The sequence below is a fragment of the Hyperolius riggenbachi genome, chromosome 4, assembly GCF_040937935.1.
Source record: "Hyperolius riggenbachi isolate aHypRig1 chromosome 4, aHypRig1.pri, whole genome shotgun sequence".
NCBI lineage: Eukaryota > Metazoa > Chordata > Amphibia > Anura > Hyperoliidae > Hyperolius > Hyperolius riggenbachi.
The window spans coordinates 35,277,111-35,295,863 of NC_090649.1; the positions used below are offsets into that span (position 1 = coordinate 35,277,111).

Sequence of the window (18,753 nt, forward strand, 5' to 3'; positions counted from 1 at the left end):
AAAAAGAATATGCAAAGGTCTTTTTCAAGATTTAAATAAATATAATGATTCGAACCAGTGGGAATAAAATTAGTATATTTGACAGAGGGATTGATGTGTAAAAGTATTTAGCTGCCATCTAGTGGACCAAAAAGTTATGACCCGGTCCTAAGACACAAGCATCAATAGACATGTAAGAGCAACATAAAAATTAATAGAATAAATAGACATGTAAAAGCACCATAAAAATTAATAGAAACATAAATATAATATAAAAAATAACCAAATATGGATCAACTTAGTAGTCCTGGACAATTGTAGCAACTGGTGAAAAAGCACATAACAATCAAACCAAATTACACTTTTTGACATAAAAATATGTAGAATAATAATCAAGCCAGAGGTGTAGTTGTAAAAATGGACGGTTACACTAAAACTTATTGGGACAAATAAAATAAAATACAATAAATAAAAAGTCATGAAACAAGACAAAAAAAGGGTAAAAGAGAGCGGCCAAGATAAAAGAAAAACGGTACAGGAGGTATTTTAGTAAATTTTTTCCAGAACTTCATTTAGACCCTCAGGGCTGAGGGTTCTTATAGTTTGTATCCAGAACATTTCAAATTTTTTTAGTTTTTCGAATGCGTTTGACGAACTTGCATCAATTGAGTCAATTAGTGTAATGTTGAAGAATTGTGGGTTATTGGCGTGGTGAGTGCAGAAGTGCCGTGATACGCTGTGAAGGGGGAATTTTTTAGTGATGTTTCTTTTGTGTTGTCCGATTCTGCTGCGGGCCAACTGTGTAGTCCTCCCCACGTACTGGAGTCGACAGGGACATGAAATGAGGTAGATGACAAATTTAGATTCGCAGGTGAGGTGTTTTTTTATGGGATATTGAATACCGGTACTGGAGGACACAAAGAATGTGCAGGTGTTGATGAATTGACAGGCTGTGCAACGGTTTTTGTTGCAAGGGAAACAACCAGGCTCCTGTGTTTGAAGGGTGGTGGGTTGGTTTGGTATACGTAATTTGCTTGGCGCTAAGAGATTGCGGAGATTTGGTGCTCTCCTATATGTAATTGATGGTGTTGTGGGTAGTATAGGTCGTAGATAGGGGTCTTGCATAAGGATGTCCCATCGTTTTTTTAGGATATTGCGGATGGACAGATGTTGGGCATTGTAACGAGTGATGAATCTGGGGGGGCATGTAGTATTAGTAGGTTGTTTGGTAGTGGTATGAGGGTTGGGATGTTTGGCTCTGTATCTTGCATCTTTGATCAGTTTTTTGGGGTAATGGCGGTCTGTGAATTTTTTGGTAAGGATCTCTGATTGAATGTCAAATTGTGATTGGTCCGTGCAGTTCCTATGTATTCTTCTGTATTGACTGTAGGGGGTGTTAGTAATCCAAGGGTGGTGGTGAAAGCTATTGAAATGTATGTAGTTGTTGGCATCGACTGGTTTGAAGTATGTTTTTGTCATAATGTGATTCGATTCTATGTATAAAGTGAGATCAAGGAATTCAATGGAGGAAATGTGGTGGTGGTGTGTGAATTGGAGTCCTGCTGTATTAGAGTTGAGGTAACTGACAAAATGTGGAATGCGTGAAGCGTCGCCTTTCCAGATGAAGATTAGGTCGTCAATATACCGCTTGTATAGTACTATGTTGTCGGAAAACGGATGATGTGTGGATAGTTTAAGTACTTCCAGGAGCCCCATTGTAAGATTGGCATACGAGGGGGCGAACGAGCTCCCCATCGCGGTCCCACTCGTCTGATGGTAAATTTTATCATTAAATGTGAATATGTTGTTTTTTAAGATGAATTCTGCACATTGCAGAAGGAAGGTTTGTTGTGTAGGTGGCATGGAAGGGTTGGTGGCTAAATAATATTGTAAGGCTTGAAGACCGAAGGAATGGGGGATATTGGTATAGAGGGAAGTGACATCGCATGTTAGCCAGACATAATCTGGCTGCCAAGCGATGCCACGTAGGAGTAGTATGAGCTGTTGTGAATCCTTGAGGAAGGAGGGCAGGGACTGTACGTGTGGCTGTAGGTGTTGGTCCAGGAATCTGGAAAGGTTGCAGGTGATGGAGTTGATACCTGATATAATGGGTCTACCGGGCGGTTTTTGTAAACTTTTATGTATTTTTGGTAAATAGTAGAAGATGGGGGTAATCGGTTGAGCGTTGATAATAAAATTTCTTTCATTTTTGGTGATGATGTTAGACAGGAAGGCATTATTGATAAGGGTTTTTAATGTAATATTTAGAGAGGGAGTTGGATCTGTAGTCAAGGTTTCGTAATGTTTGGGATTGTCGAGGAGCCTGGCTGCTTCCTCTAGGTAGTCTGCGTGATTGAGTATGACAATGCCCCCCCCTTTATCTGCAGGTTTAATAATCAGGTTATGGTTTTTTTGTAGATTTTTGAGGGCGTGGGATTCACGTGGATTAAGGTTGGATTTGGTGGTGGGTAGGTCATCCTGTAGCGTTTGTAGGTCTTTAAGAACTAAAGAGTAGAAGGTTTCAATGTAGCAGCCCTTAGAGGCTGCTGGGTAAAAGCGGGATCTCCCTTTTAACTGAGTAGTAATGTATTTTTCTGTGCTAATTTCAGGATGAGAAATGGTAACATTGGGTAAGGTGTCATTGTTGGTGATGATAAGCGAGGTTAGGGCATTATCTTCAGTGGGTTTGAGGTTTTTGATGGCAAAATGTCTTTTGAGTGTTAGTTTGCGGATATAACTATTGAGATCTGAGAAAAGTTCGAATGTATTGACTTGATTAGTTGGGCAAAAGGATAGGCCTTTTTCTAAGAGAGTAGACTCAGGTTTCTCTACTCTTTATCTCTCTACAAGCCTTGCTTGGCCGGTTCTACTACAGAACAAGCGAACAAACACGCCGATAGCAGCCTGATCATGAATTTCATCGAGGACAGATCCGTCCACCGAGATGATCTGCTGGCCCAGTTTAAACGAACTCCGGCTATCCCCGCCGAACCAGACACCAGCCAAATCGACAGTACACCTCCAGCCCCATTTGTCGACCTCAAACCCGTCTTCCAGAAACTGGAATCTGCACTCAAAGATGAGTTCTTCCACCTAGCAGACATTGCCATGCAGCAGACATACATTGATGAAAAGATCTCACCCGATGGGATACGAATTAAAACTCTCACGGCCTTCCCTAAGGATCTTACCTTCAGTGCAGATTGGTACATTTACCTTGAAGTCTGCACTGCCGGTATGATGGAGAGGATCATAGCTAAAAGAAAAACCTTAATCAGTGAATTGCAGCCCATCATAAATGAATGTAGGGAATTCCTACTTAACCATAAAAATAGTGACAAATATCACCCTCTTATGTCAAATCTCACTTCTAGAGTTAAACGCTTCGAACTTGACACCATAGAGTCAAAACTTAAAAAACTGAACAGGGACCGTCTAGCGTATGCTGAGCATCGGGAGAGGGAACGCAAGCCACGTCCCATCCCCGCTGCGCAGCCTACGGGCCCCAATCATCCACCTCCCCCACTTATGAGTCTCAATATTCCCCCACCCACATATAGGTTCCCACCCTTCCCACCACCTCCCATTCTACTCCCCACACCAAAGGCACCAACACCATCCTTAGCACTTCCCCCACCACCTTTGCATACACCTCCAGCCTCACACACTGTTCCCCTACCACACCCCAACACCGTACCCAAGCCCACTCCCTTCATGGGCATGGCCCCTCCCCCAAACAGTTTTGATCTCACAAAAAACCCCACAGCAACTCCAAAAACCCAACGCACTAAAACCAACAAGAAAACATCTATCACCTCTACCCCCCGTACTGGGGCCGGCAAAAAAAACAACAAAGACCAGACCTCTATCCAATTCAACTTTATACCCAATGGCCCCCCGGCAACATTGCTCAAAACCACTCAGAACACTAACATCACCAATTCAAATACCACTCCCACTATACCTGTTACAACCACCGTTGATTCACCTGCCCAAGCATCCCAGATTAGCATCTGCCACTCGGACCCCGACTCTTTAGACTTTACAATACACCCCACCCCACTATCCCCTACCAATCAAAACCCCAATCCACCCCAGGTCAATACTACCACCAACTCACACAAACTCCAAACTGATATAAAAACCTTTTTTCAAATGACTAATGACAACCCCACCTCCGGCAGTGAATCAGCTAACCACACCCTTTCCCCCTCTTTTTTAGAACTTCCCTCAGCACTATCACAAAACATTCTCTCTACCCAATTACCAAGCCCGCGATCAGAGATAGTACTTTTCCAACTCACCAACAAATCCAAACGACCACTACCAGACATAGAAAAAGAGGAAGTAGAGGGAAAAGGAAAAAGAAACAAACCATAATCACAACCCCACCCCCCACAAACGCTAGCAGATGCATTTTCAATTTATCAGACCACATTCTTAGCACCCATGAGTCTACTCTCTTAGAAAAAGGCCTATCCTTTTGCCCAACTAATCAAGTCAATACATTCGAACTTTTCTCAGATCTCAATAGTTATATCCGCAAACTAACACTCAAAAGACATTTTGCCATCAAAAACCTCAAACCCACTGAAGATAATGCCCTAACCTCGCTTATCATCACCAACAATGACACCTTACCCAATGCTACCATTTCTCATCCTGAAATTAGCACAGAAAAATACATTACTACTCAGTTAAAAGGGAGATCCCGCTTTTACCCAGCAGCCTCTAAGGGCTGCTACATTGAAACCTTCTACTCTTTAGTTCTTAAAGACCTACAAACGCTACAGGATGACCTACCCACCACCAAATCCAACCTTAATCCACGTGAATCCCACGCCCTCAAAAATCTACAAAAAAACCATAACCTGATTATTAAACCTGCAGATAAAGGGGGGGGCATTGTCATACTCAATCACGCAGACTACCTAGAGGAAGCAGCCAGGCTCCTCGACAATCCCAAACATTACGAAACCTTGACTACAGATCCAACTCCCTCTCTAAATATTACATTAAAAACCCTTATCAATAATGCCTTCCTGTCTAACATCATCACCAAAAATGAAAGAAATTTTATTATCAACGCTCAACCGATTACCCCCATCTTCTACTATTTACCAAAAATACATAAAAGTTTACAAAAACCGCCCGGTAGACCCATTATATCAGGTATCAACTCCATCACCTGCAACCTTTCCAGATTCCTGGACCAACACCTACAGCCACACGTACAGTCCCTGCCCTCCTTCCTCAAGGATTCACAACAGCTCATACTACTCCTACGTGGCATCGCTTGGCAGCCAGATTATGTCTGGCTAACATGCGATGTCACTTCCCTCTATACCAATATCCCCCATTCCTTCGGTCTTCAAGCCTTACAATATTATTTAGCCACCAACCCTTCCATGCCACCTACACAACAAACCTTCCTTCTGCAATGTGCAGAATTCATCTTAAAAAACAACATATTCACATTTAATGATAAAATTTACCATCAGACGAGTGGGACCGCGATGGGGAGCTCGTTCGCCCCCTCGTATGCCAATCTTACAATAGGGCTCCTGGAAGTACTTAAACTATCCACACATCATCCGTTTTCCGACAACATAGTACTATACAAGCGGTATATTGACGACCTAATCTTCATCTGGAAAGGCGACGCTTCACGCATTCCACATTTTGTCAGTTACCTCAACTCTAATACAGCAGGACTCCAATTCACACACCACCACCACATTTCCTCCATTGAATTCCTTGATCTCACTTTATACATAGAATCGAATCACATTATGACAAAAACATACTTCAAACCAGTCGATGCCAACAACTACATACATTTCAATAGCTTTCACCACCACCCTTGGATTACTAACACCCCCTACAGTCAATACAGAAGAATACATAGGAACTGCACGGACCAATCACAATTTGACATTCAATCAGAGATCCTTACCAAAAAATTCACAGACCGCCATTACCCCAAAAAACTGATCAAAGATGCAAGATACAGAGCCAAACATCCCAACCCTCATACCACTACCAAACAACCTACTAATACTACATGCCCCCCCAGATTCATCACTCGTTACAATGCCCAACATCTGTCCATCCGCAATATCCTAAAAAAACGATGGGACATCCTTATGCAAGACCCCTATCTACGACCTATACTACCCATAACACCATCAATTACATATAGGAGAGCACCAAATCTCCGCAATCTCTTAGCGCCAAGCAAATTACGTATACCAAACCAACCCACCACCCTTCAAACACAGGAGCCTGGTTGTTTCCCTTGCAACAAAAACCGTTGCACAGCCTGTCAATTCATCAACACCTGCACATTCTTTGTGTCCTCCAGTACCGGTATTCAATATCCCATAAAAAAACACCTCACCTGCGAATCTAAATTTGTCATCTACCTCATTTCATGTCCCTGTCGACTCCAGTACGTGGGGAGGACTACACAGTTGGCCCGCAGCAGAATCGGACAACACAAAAGAAACATCACTAAAAAATTCCCCCTTCACAGCGTATCACGGCACTTCTGCACTCACCACGCCAATAACCCACAATTCTTCAACATTACACTAATTGACTCAATTGATGCAAGTTCGTCAAACGCATTCGAAAAACTAAAAAAATTTGAAATGTTCTGGATACAAACTATAAGAACCCTCAGCCCTGAGGGTCTAAATGAAGTTCTGGAAAAAATTTACTAAAATACCTCCTGTACCGTTTTTCTTTTATCTTGGCCGCTCTCTTTTACCCTTTTTTTGTCTTGTTTCATGACTTTTTATTTATTGTATTTTATTTTATTTGTCCCAATAAGTTTTAGTGTAACCGTCCATTTTTACAACTACACCTCTGGCTTGATTATTATTCTACATATTTTTATGTCAAAAAGTGTAATTTGGTTTGATTGTTATGTGCTTTTTCACCAGTTGCTACAATTGTCCAGGACTACTAAGTTGATCCATATTTGGTTATTTTTTATATTATATTTATGTTTCTATTAATTTTTATGGTGCTTTTACATGTCTATTTATTCTATTAATTTTTATGTTGCTCTTACATGTCTATTGATGCTTGTGTCTTAGGACCGGGTCATAACTTTTTGGTCCACTAGATGGCAGCTAAATACTTTTACACATCAATCCCTCTGTCAAATATACTAATTTTATTCCCACTGGTTCGAATCATTATATTTATTTAAATCTTGAAAAAGACCTTTGCATATTCTTTTTTACTTAATTTATTCTTTTGCCCATTTACAGCATCCAAACACCAATGAGTAGATAATGCCCCGGCCGGGATTTGAACCCTGGTCTCCCATGTCAAAGGCAGTGCCCTTAACCAGTACTCTATTCAGCTAGTACACTATTCAGCTGCACATTTGGTAACCATGATACCTGTATCCGCCCCCCAACTACCCAATACACCGAACACAGGTGGCGAGAGCCCATTGGCTACTCACAAGCCCGCCCTAACCCCACCCACCCTTCCCAAAAACCCAATTCACTGAACACAGGTGGCGAGAGCCCATTGGCTGCTCGCACACTCACCCTAACCCCGCCCACCAAATACCTCCCATACATCTAACTGGCCCTTTTAGCAAGAACCTGTATATATAAGGAGCTGAGCGTCCTCACCACTTCACTGAGGCGCTACACCTGCTATTGCTGAAATTCTGGTGAGTTCTTTATGTTATTTTATTTGCACACTTTACCCTGTATTTCTGGCCCCCTGTTCTCTTCTCAATGCTCTATTACCCATTACTCTTGCTGACATATACCCTTTTCCATTACCAATACCACTCATTGCAAATCTGTGTAAAATAACACCCCATAGCCCATTACTATCACGAGCACCATAGCCTCTACCCCCTATTGTCTACTTGCACACCCAACTCTTTTATGCCATCTCCACGAAGCTATTTATTTCATATGGTATGCTTTATGATATGCAATATATTAATATGCAAATTTGCAGAATTTACTATAGCATAATGTACTGTCTCTTGTCTACAGTCTTGTCCCCATTTTTATTGCCTGATGAAGCGGGCTGGGCCTGCGAAACGCGTTGCACTGTTTTGGGGTACTAATTAATAAATGTGACTACTATTCAGACAGTCTTTCGTGTCTGCTTTATGGAGGTAAGTCCACCACTTCCTCCCAGCAAATTTTAAAGTTTTTATCCACTTTTATCCTGCTGGCGCCTCTGTTCTCCTACTGCTATACCGTGTCCACCCCTGGTGGAGGGGTGATCTACCCCCTTTCGCATCTACAGAGAGCGACTTCTTATCCCTGAGTGAGGACAGGTCTAATCTCCTCACCTGCCTATACAGTGGTTGCCTGTGTGGTAACCTATGTTTGTGAGTATAATTTTCTCACGATAACCTTTACTTCATTTATGCTTAACATACTACACTATATTGGGCTCTCGGTTTCTCTACTCTTTAAAATTGTCACTATGTTTAACCACTTCAGGACCTCAGGCTTACACCCCCCTAGTGACCAGGCCATTTTTCACTATAGAGGGCTGTGCAGCTTTGTCAGTGTGCTGCACAGCCCTACAACGAAGCACACAAATGGGTCTTTCCTCCTTTTAATGTCCTTAATAGGAGGAGGTCCTTAGCTGGAGGTCTCTGATCGCTCCTGCAATCTTTTTCTTTTTTTATTCACAAAAGGGAGGCTTTTCCCTCCCTCCTTCCTCTCCCTCCCTCCCTCCTTCCTCTCCCTCCCTCCCCCCTGTGCCGTCCTTAATTGCCATAGGACGGCGAACGGCACTGTTCCCCGCCTCTCACAGGCATCAGCCTATGAGAGGCCACGCATAACGAGCCACTCTGAGGGACAGCCCAGTGTCCCTCGTACAATGCTGCAGGATATAGAGCGCTGTACAAATGTAAACAAAGGGAATTCTTTCCCCTATCAGCTCTAAATAGTCTGCTAGCCGTGATCGCAGCTAGCAGGCTGATCATGGAGTTGAGCTCTGTGAACCAGCAGGGAACAGTCGCACATGCACACGCGTGTTTCCTGCTAAACTGAAGCTCCAGGACTTGACGCCAATCGGCGTTAGGCGTTCCTGGGGCTGCTGCCGCGGTGACGCCAGTCAGCGTGACGCAGTCATTAGGTAGTTAAAGGACACCTGAACTGATGCTACATCTATGCCAAAGGTTGTAACTAGAGGGGAGCAATTCATGCAATTGTAGGGGAACCAAAACAGGGTGCTATACTTTCAACCAGGTGCTTTTGTGGCTACGCTTGTTATGGAAGTTAAGATCATGATGTCCACAATTGATTTATTGGGCCCCAAGGCCTTAAAGGGCACCAAGGGGGGGGCAAAGGAAGGGGTGTGAACATTGGGGGGGTAACCAATGTTTTGCGGGGGGGGGGGGGCATGAATTGTAGTTACGCCACTGATACCAATGTATGTAGTAGGGGAGCCTTCTACTTACCTGTTCTCTGTTTTGGATGGGCTTCTCTCCATTGCTCTGCCCTGCCACCTGTTTGTGGCTCTGACTGCAGCCAGTCGCACAGAGGACAAACAAGCAGTGCATGCTCTGGCCACTCATGCTCCCTGTAATTTCACACTCCTGCCCATATGTGCACAGCAGCAGCCACATACTTGACAAGTGTCGCTCATACACAAGCTTCATTTCTCAAGTATGCATACCCAGAATGCTCTTTGCTGCTGTGCACATCTGGTCAGGAGCATGAGATTGCAGGGAGAGCGAGTGGACAAGCATGCATTGCTTCTTTGTCAAACCGAGTGGGGGGGCGCAGAGCAGCACATAGTTACATAGTTATTTGGGTTGAAAAAAGACATACGTCCATCGAGTTCAACCAGAGAACAAAGTACAACACCAGCCTGCTCCCTCACATATCCCTGTTGATCCAGAGGAAGGCGAAGAACCCTTACAAGGCATGGTCCAATTAGCCCCAAAAGGGAAAAAATTCCTTCCCGACTCTAGATAGCAATCAGATAAAATCCCTGGATCAACATCATTGGGCATTACCTAGTAATTGTAGCCATGGATGTCTTTCAACGCAAGGAAAGCATCTAAGCCCCCTTTAAATGCAGGTATAGAATTTGCCATAACTACTTCCTGTGGCAATGCATTCTACATCTTAATCACTCTTACTGTAAAGAACAATTGAGGGGAATCCATTCAAGCTAGTGATTGATAGTCGGGATGTAGGACAGAATGCTGTTGAGTAGAGGGTTGGGGGGTGGTTGTGACAGCAGGCCGTGGGTGCTGAGAAGCACAAATCTGCCTCGAGGCACTGCAGTTAATCAGATTAAGAAGCTCCTAATGCTAGGTAGGTACACATGATGCGGTTTTTACGGTCGCTTTTCCGTTTGATCAATTATTGATTAGTTTTTTCCGCTCAATTTCCTTATCTTTTCTTGTCAGTTTCCATTCACTTCTATGAGAAATCGAGCAGTAAAACGATTGACAATAAAATCGGACATCACAGAAATTATCTATCAAACCCGTCTATCGAACCCAAAAACGCATTGTGTACCTAGCAAAAAAAATAAAACTCAATTTTATCTTCATCATCACAAGGAAAGATAAATCTTACGCAATCAGTTCATTGTTGACAAATCGTGTTACTCTTGCCCACTCTTCTCCAGTTATTGGCTCCACACTCGGGAGGCAAGCCAGCAGGCAAAGTACCGTTACCAAGGCAGGCCCCATCATCTTCACCTGAAATATCAATTAGGCAAATATTACTACCCTCTACAACAGCAAAATACTAAGCAAGGAGAAAATAGCCTAGAGAAACCTAGGCTTGTACAGAACGGACAAGGGAACATGATCTGCCTATGGAGGGAAAAAGGTTCTTCCATCGATTTAGATCCAGCACCTGCCTAGCTCCATCGAAAAATAAATAAATACATTAAAAAAACCTGGTGTTGCCCATGTACTGTACATACTGGCGATGGCAGAGATTAACCTCACTGCAGCTAGTTTACTATGCGCTCAGACACATAATTATTATAATTATTAAATGAAGAACAATTGTACATACTGGAAGTGGCAGGGATTAGCACACACTGCAGCTAGTTTTCTATCAGCTCAGGCATAGAGTAACCGCTTATACTGTACATACTGGAGGCAGCAGAGATCAGCACACACTGCAGCTAGTTCGCTATCAGCTCAAGCACATTATTATTATATATACCTGAATATAAGTCATATATACCCAAATATAAATTGACCTTGTGTATAAATCGACCCTCATAAGGTGGATTTTTTTTAATTATTTAAGTATAAGTCTATATGTAAGCTAGCCTGGTATGTACCTCCAGTATAAGTAGCCAGTATAGCTGCCTCCAGTTATAGGCTAGCCAGGTAGGTGCGTCCAGTATAGGTAGCAAGGTATAGTTGTCCCCAGTAAGGGTAGGTAGCAAATATAGTTGCCCCCAGCATAGGTAGGCAGCCAAGTATAGTTGCCCCCAGCATAGGTAGGCAGCCAAGTATAGTTGCCCCCAGTATAGGAAGGTAGCCAGTTTAGTTGCCCCCTGTATAGGAAGGTAGCCAGTATGGTTGCCCCCAGTATACTAGGTAGGTAGCCAGTATACTTGTCCCCAATATAGGTTGATAGCCAGTATGGTTGCCCCCAGTATACTAGGTAGGTAGCCAGTATAGTTGCCCCCAGTATAGTTTGGTAACCAGTATAGTTGGCCCCCAGTAGAGGCTGCAGCGGCGGGGAGAGCGGGCATGGAAGCGAACAACTCACCTTCTGGGATCCCTGCAGCCTCCATGCCTGCTCTCTCCCAGGGATGGATCTGGAGGGGGGGGGGGGTGTCAGGCAGGTCTCTTGCCCCAGGCGCAGTTTGTTGAATTCTTAAAAAGGCGGCAAAATTTGGATTGGGAATTGCAGTTTAGGTGCCAAAACCTGACCTTTAGGTGCCAAAACCTGACCTTGCCCCAGGCGCAACTTGGTCTAGATCCGTCCTCCGCTGCTGCAGCCTACTGTTACCATCCACCACCGGGTGCAGTGTCCTCTCTTCTCCTCCACTTGCGCTGTAACTTCTGCTCCTAAAGTCATGTGACATTGGGAGCCTCTAAGGGAGGTAGACCGCACAAGTGAGGGAGAAGAGAGGAAAAGAGAGGACACTGCACTCGGCAATGGATGGTGAGTAACCCCCCCCACACACACACTCACACACACCCCACAACCATACCCCCCCCCCCCCCCCACACACACACACACAGGCTGTAAGTCGCAAAATTTAGGACTACGTGAGTATAAGTCGAAAAATTGTAAAATTTAAAATATGTGCAAACATAGAAAAATAAGAAGTAGGTTTTTTTCCAGAGTAAAATGAGCCATGAATTACTTTTCTACTATGTTGCTGTCACTTACAGTAGGTAGTAGAAATCTGACAGTAGTGACAGATTTTGGACTAGTCCATCTCTTCATAGGGGATTCTCAGAAAGGCTTTTATTCTTTATAAAGATATTCCCTAAAAATGATTTAAACAATGATGCTGGCCAGCCTCCCTGCTCGCTACATAGTTTTTTGGCAGTTGGACAGAGCAACTGCCATTCACTAAGTGCTTTTGAAAATAAATAAATCCTTGAGAATCCCCCATGAAGAGATGGGCTAGTCCAAAACCTATTTAGATCCAGCACCTGCATAGCTCTGTCAAAAAAATAAATAAATAACTAAAACAAATTTAAAAAATCCTGGTACCGACCCTGTACCGAACATACTGGAGATGGCAGGGAATAACCTCACTGCAGCTAGTTTACTATCCGCTCAGACAAATAATTATTATTATTCAATGAAGAACAACTGTACATACTGGAAGTGGCAGGGATTAGCACACACTGCAGCTAGTTTACTATCAGCTCAGCCACAGAGTAACTGCTTATACTGTACATACTGGAGGCAGCAGAGATCAGCACACACACTACAGCTAGTTTACTATCAGCTCAGGCACATTATTATTATATATACCTGAATATAAGTCGTATATATACCCAAATATAAGTCGACCTCGTGTATAAATCGACCCTCATAAGGTGGATTTTTTTTAATTATTTAAGTATAAGTCTATATGTAAGCTAGCCAGGTATGTGCCTCCAGTATAAGTAGCCAGTATAGTTGCCACCAGTATAGGCTAGCCAGGTAGGTGCCTCCAGTATAGGTAGCAAGGTATTGTTGCCCCCAGCATAGGTAGATAGCCAGAATAGTTTCCCCAGCATAGGTAGGTAGCCAGTATAGTTGCCCCAGCATAGGTAGGCAGCTAAGTATAGTTGCCCCCAGCATAGGTAGGCAGCCAAGTATAGTTGCCCCCAGCATAGGTAGGCAGCCAAGTATAGTTGCCCCCTGTATAGGAAGGTAGCCAGTTTAGTTGCCCCCAGTATAGGTAGGTAGCCAGTATAGTTGCCCCAATATAGGTTGGTAGCCAGCATAGTTGCCCCCAGTATACTAGGTAGGTAGCCAGTATAGTTGCCACCAGTATACTAGGTAGGTAGCCAGTATAGTTGCCCCCAGTATAGTTTGGTAGCCAGCATAGTTGGCCCCCAGTAGAGGCTGCAGCGGCGGGGAGAGCGCTCTCTCCACTGCTGCAGCCTACTGTTACCATCCACCACCGGGCGCAGTGTCCTCTCTTCTCCTCCACTTGTGCTGTAACCTCCGCTCCCGAAGTTATGTGAAATTGGGAGCCTCTAAAGGAGGTAGACCGCGCGAGTAAGGGAGAAGTGAGGAAAAGAGAGGACACTGCACTCGGCAATGGATGGTGAGTAACCCCCCCCCCCACACACACACACACACACACCACAACCATACCCCCCCCCCACACACACACACACACACCCCACAACCATACCCCACACCCCCACCCCACACAGGCTGTAAGTCGCAAAATTTAGGACTACGTGAGTGTAAGTCGAAAAATTGTAAAATTTAAAATAAGTGCAAACATAGACAAATAAGAAGTAGTTTTTTTTCCAGAGTAAAATGAGCCATAAATTACTTTTCTGCTATGTTGCTGTCACTTACAGTAGGTAGACAAAAGTGACAGGTTTTGGACTAGTCCATCCTTCATAGGGGATTCTCAGACAAGCTTTTATTTTTTATAAAGATATTACCTAAAAAGGATTTAAACAATGATGCTGGCCCACAGTTTTGGCAGTTGGACTGAGCAACTGCCATTCAATTAGTGCTTTTGAAAATAAATAAATCCCTGAGAATCCCCCATGAAGAGATGGACTAGTCCAAAACCTGTCGCTTCTGTCAGAATTCTACTACCTACTGTAAGTGACAGCAATATAGGAGAAAAGTAATTTATGGCTCATTTTACTCTGGAAGAAACATACTAATCTTATTTGTTTATGTTTGCACATATTTTAAATTTGTATAATTTTTTGCCATAGTGCCCCTTTAACTTTTTCAGGCAGAGAAAGGAAAAAAAGGAAGACAGCATAGTTATTTGTGTGCTAGGCACTGTACCCATGTCTATCTTATCATATCACTTGTCACCTTAATGCTTCTTCTTACCTTCACAGTGTGACCCTCATTGATAAGACATTACAACTATAAAACACTTTCCTAGCAGAAAATGGCTTCTGAGAGCAGGATAGAGATAAAAAGGGTCAATAGTTCATAGATTTTAGCTCTGGCATACTTCAATGAATGTGTGCAAAAACAGCAAAACAGTAAAAACATAAAAAGTAGTTTTAAATATAAAAGAAAACTGTGGAATATCTTAAAAAGTTATTTTTTAGGTGAAGGAGGAAAGATACAATTGTTTATTCCATTAGTTTATTTTCTCCCTTGGTGTCCTTGAAGTTTAAATAATGTAGTTAAATATGTCTTTCCATTTGTCTTCTGTTAATTAGACAACTATTAAAAAACACTATAAAAAAAAGGATTGAAAGGTTTGAAAATATTACCATACCTTGACTTTCAGAGTTCTGCTTTCTTCTTCTGTGGTAAATGGCTCTTGTTCTGGACTTATATAATGGGCTTGGTGAGTAAGGAGCTTGATATGTGGATGGAATGCAGTGATATGGTGTTCTTGCAACATCTCTTTCCAGCAAAATTGTCTAAAAATATGTTTCCAAAGAAGTTAACATTCCTTACACAAGCACAATCTAGGCTGAGTCAATTTAGGCTGAAATCTATTTTAAGAGACACTGAAGCAAAAAAATAAAATAAAAAATGATATAATGAATTGCTTGTGTAGTACGGATAATGGCTAGAATAGTAGTAGCAAAGAAAATATTCTCATATTTTTATTTTCAGTTAGTTTTTTTTTGTTTTTTTGTTTTTTTAATAACACTACTCACACTACTCAGCATTCTAAATGATTTTACAGAGTAGGCTGGTGAACTTTTGAACTTTCCTCTGCAGAAAACAAAACAAAATACAGTGCCAGACACTTGAGATAATAAGCTTCAGAAGACAGAGCTCTCTGCGACTTTGAAAGTGGTGGAGCTCAATGGCTCTTTTGCATAGATAACAACTGGAGTTTCTTAAAGAGAATCTGTATTGTTAAAATCGCACAAAAGTAAACATACCACTGCGTTAGGGGACATCTCCTATTACCCTCTGTCACAATTTGGCCGCTCCCCGCCGCATTAAAAGTAGTCAAAAACAGTTTTAAATCGTTTGTTTATAAACAAACAAAATGGCCACCAAAACAGGAAGTAGGTTGATGTACAGTATGTCCACACATAGAAAATACATCCATACACAAGCAGGCTGTATACAGCCTTCCTTTTGAATCTCAAGAGATCCATTTGTGTGTATACCTTCTGTCCCCCTGCAGCTCTCATCCACTGAATACTAGTGACAGGCTGTGAGGCTGATCGTTTCTTCCTGTCTGTAATTCCTCAGTATGTGTCAGCCAGCACGTTTCACAGCCTAACAGAGGAGGATTTTTATCCAGCTCTCTTCTCTCACTGATATCAGAGAGCAGAGACGCTGCTGGCTTATGTAAATAACACACACACTGGAGTGTGCATAGAGGGGCCTGGAGAGGGACTTGCATAACAGATCAGCACGGAAGAGTTGGCAGCCTTCCAGACACAGGGCGACAAGTCTGACAAGGGAAAGATACATTGATTTATTACAGAGACAGTGATAGTAGAAAGTGCTGCAGTAAGCCAGAGCACATTAGAACAGGTTTAGGAACTTGTAGGATAGTAGAAAACACGTTGTAATTTTTGTTACAGACTCTCTTTAACTCTTCCTGTACTGGAAACAATATCTGTGCTGCTAATGTTTTATTTCTTAGCTGTACTACACATACAAATCATTATATGATAATTTATTTTATTTTTTTCACTTCAGTGTCTCTTTAAGGCTACTTGCACACCAAGACGTTGCGTTAGGTGCTACGTTAAGGTCGCATAACGTGCACCTAAAGCAACGTATGGTGGTGCGGGAGAGGACGGTAGAGTGAGCCGCGTTAGGCGGCTCTATCCGTATAAGGTCTCCCAGAGTGGCGCTGATTGGCCGGCGGGACCACGTGATGCGGAGCGAGACACTCCGCATCACATGGTCCCGCCGGCCAATCAGCGGCCGCCAGTGCAGTGAATATTAAGTAGCCATGTGCGCGGCTACTGTAGCTGCATCTCCCCGCCTCCTCTCCGCCCCCCACTGAGCATGTGCAAACAGTCTAACGCGGCTATAGCCGCTCTAACGCCGTAGCATGCTGCACTTTCGGCAGAACGTGCAGCGTTACACGTAACGCAACGTGGGCTGTGTGAACAGCCCACTTGTGCTACATTGCTGTGCGTTAGGGGAGCGTTACAGGCGCACTAACGTGCGCCTGTAACGTCTTAGTGTGTAAGCAGCCTAAAAGATACCAGAGCCCAAAAACAGTTCAGAAAGGGGTGTAGCAGGCATGTATGGTGAGCTGTCCTGATGCTCACTGCTCCCCCCTTTCTTCTTTCTGTTTAGCAGCAATTGCCACACGGCCCTGTCTTCTGGACGGCCGGGTCCAGAGCATTGCGGCTTTCTAGCCTGGCTGAACGCATGCTATAGCACGCAACCTCTGCCCGCGCTCGTACATCAGTACTGATGGAGCAGATAATAATGGCGCACAGCTTCGCAGGTATAATAATGGCGTCTCATTCAGTTACATTATAAAACGCCATGTAGCATTTTAACTGTTAAAAAATGACGCAGGTTATTTAAAACGCTATTTAGCGCTTTATTCAATCCGTGCTGCAGCTTACCCCTCCTGCCTGTAGTGAACCCACCATAGAGCCTGCAGGCTTTGCAGGATGATCGGCTCAGGTGAGTGCCTGCAGCCGCGATGATGACAGAGGCAAGACTGTGCGCTGAGAGCCCCACAGTTCCGGTGCTGTTACCGCTCCTCTATGCCTGACCAAAAGGGAAGCTGGTGAGGCAGAGGGGCGGTAACAGCACCGGAACTATGGGGCTCTCAGCGCACAGTCCTGCCTCTGTAATCATCGCGGCTGCAGGCACTTGCTGAGCCGATCATCCTGCCAAGTCTGCGGGCTCTATGGCGGGGCTTCACTACAAGCAGGAGGGGTAAGCTGCAGTGCGGATTTAATAAAATGCTAAATAGTGTTTTAAGTAACTTTATCAGCATCTCCGTGCTTCATTATTTATCCCGCGCCATTTTTCACTGAACCCAGTACGGAACCCCCGGCTGGGAGCTCTCTGCGCTTGCATGCGACGTGTATTGGGAAAAACTCTGAAGGCTTCTAACTTCTGTCAGGTTCATCCCCTGATGACGGCGACAGCCGAAACTAGTCGGGACAAGTGCGAGCAGCACTGAACAAGGGTCGATTATTGAGGTTCTTAGTACCACATTATTATTATTATTATTATTATTAATTGTATTTATAAAGCACCAACATATTACGCAGCGCTGAACATTAATTTAGGTTACAGACAATATTTAGGGGTGACATACAGCAATATGACAATACAGGATACAAGAAAACCAGATCACACACCATAGTATGAGTACCAGGTAATGCTTAGTCAGTCACTGGATGGAGCATGGAGATTAGGCAAGTTAGGTTCACTCAGATGCATATCATGGGTTCACAGTAATGGAGGTGCATGATCAGGTAGGACACAAAAGGAGGAGGACCCTGCCCAAAGGCTTACAATCTAGAAGGAGAGGTAGGGACACGAATGGTAGGGGACCAGAGTTCAGCTGTAGGTTTAGAGCACTTGTGAGGGGTAGTAGGCCAGAGTAAAAAGGTGAGTTGGGTGGGAAGCGCTACATGCCAAGGGAGGGTCCTGAGTGGATTGGGACCCTCTGGAAGTAAGTGTTCACCTATCACCTGTACTGCCCTTTTTTATCCAGAAATAAATGAATTGATACTTTTCCACTAAAAGCATCCCTGTCTGCTTTGTCTGCACTTTGAGTGCACACAGGTGGTGGAGTGGAAAAACCTACGTTAAAGGAGGAGTATACCTGCGCTGTGATCTACTGCTAAAATATTGACTCATTGGATATAAGGATTTATCCCAACACAGCTGCAATCCTATTCTTCACGGCAAAGTGGGGCGCCACAGTATTTACTGACATTAATGTTAGAAACACCTGATCTGCTGCATGCTTGTTCAGGGGCTATGGCTAATAGTATTAGAGGCAGGGGATCAACAGGAGGGCCTGGCAACTGGCATTGCTTAGATGGAAATAAATATGGCAGCCTCCATATCCCTCTCACTTCACTTGTCCTTTAATCTCCTTGCCGGTTACCCCGAGCTCAGCTGTGTGCTATGTGTTTTAAAATGCAGCTATGCTATGATCTAT

The 18,753-nt window shown here is 43.6% G+C and overlaps 1 protein-coding gene across 1 annotated transcript in view; it reads right to left on the minus strand.

Annotated features, from left to right (window-relative positions):
- Positions 1 to 15,033, minus strand: part of LOC137504606 (uncharacterized) — a 34,190-nt gene extending 19,157 nt beyond the window's left edge. Inside the window, exons 1-2 of the mRNA XM_068233190.1 lie at positions 14,905 to 15,033; positions 10,572 to 10,696 (exon numbers count right to left, since the gene is read on the minus strand). Coding sequence (XP_068089291.1) covers positions 10,572 to 10,696; positions 14,905 to 15,033 — 254 coding nt within the window. The remainder of the gene's footprint in view (positions 1 to 10,571; positions 10,697 to 14,904) is intronic.
- Between the last annotated feature and the right edge of the window lie 3,720 nt (positions 15,034 to 18,753).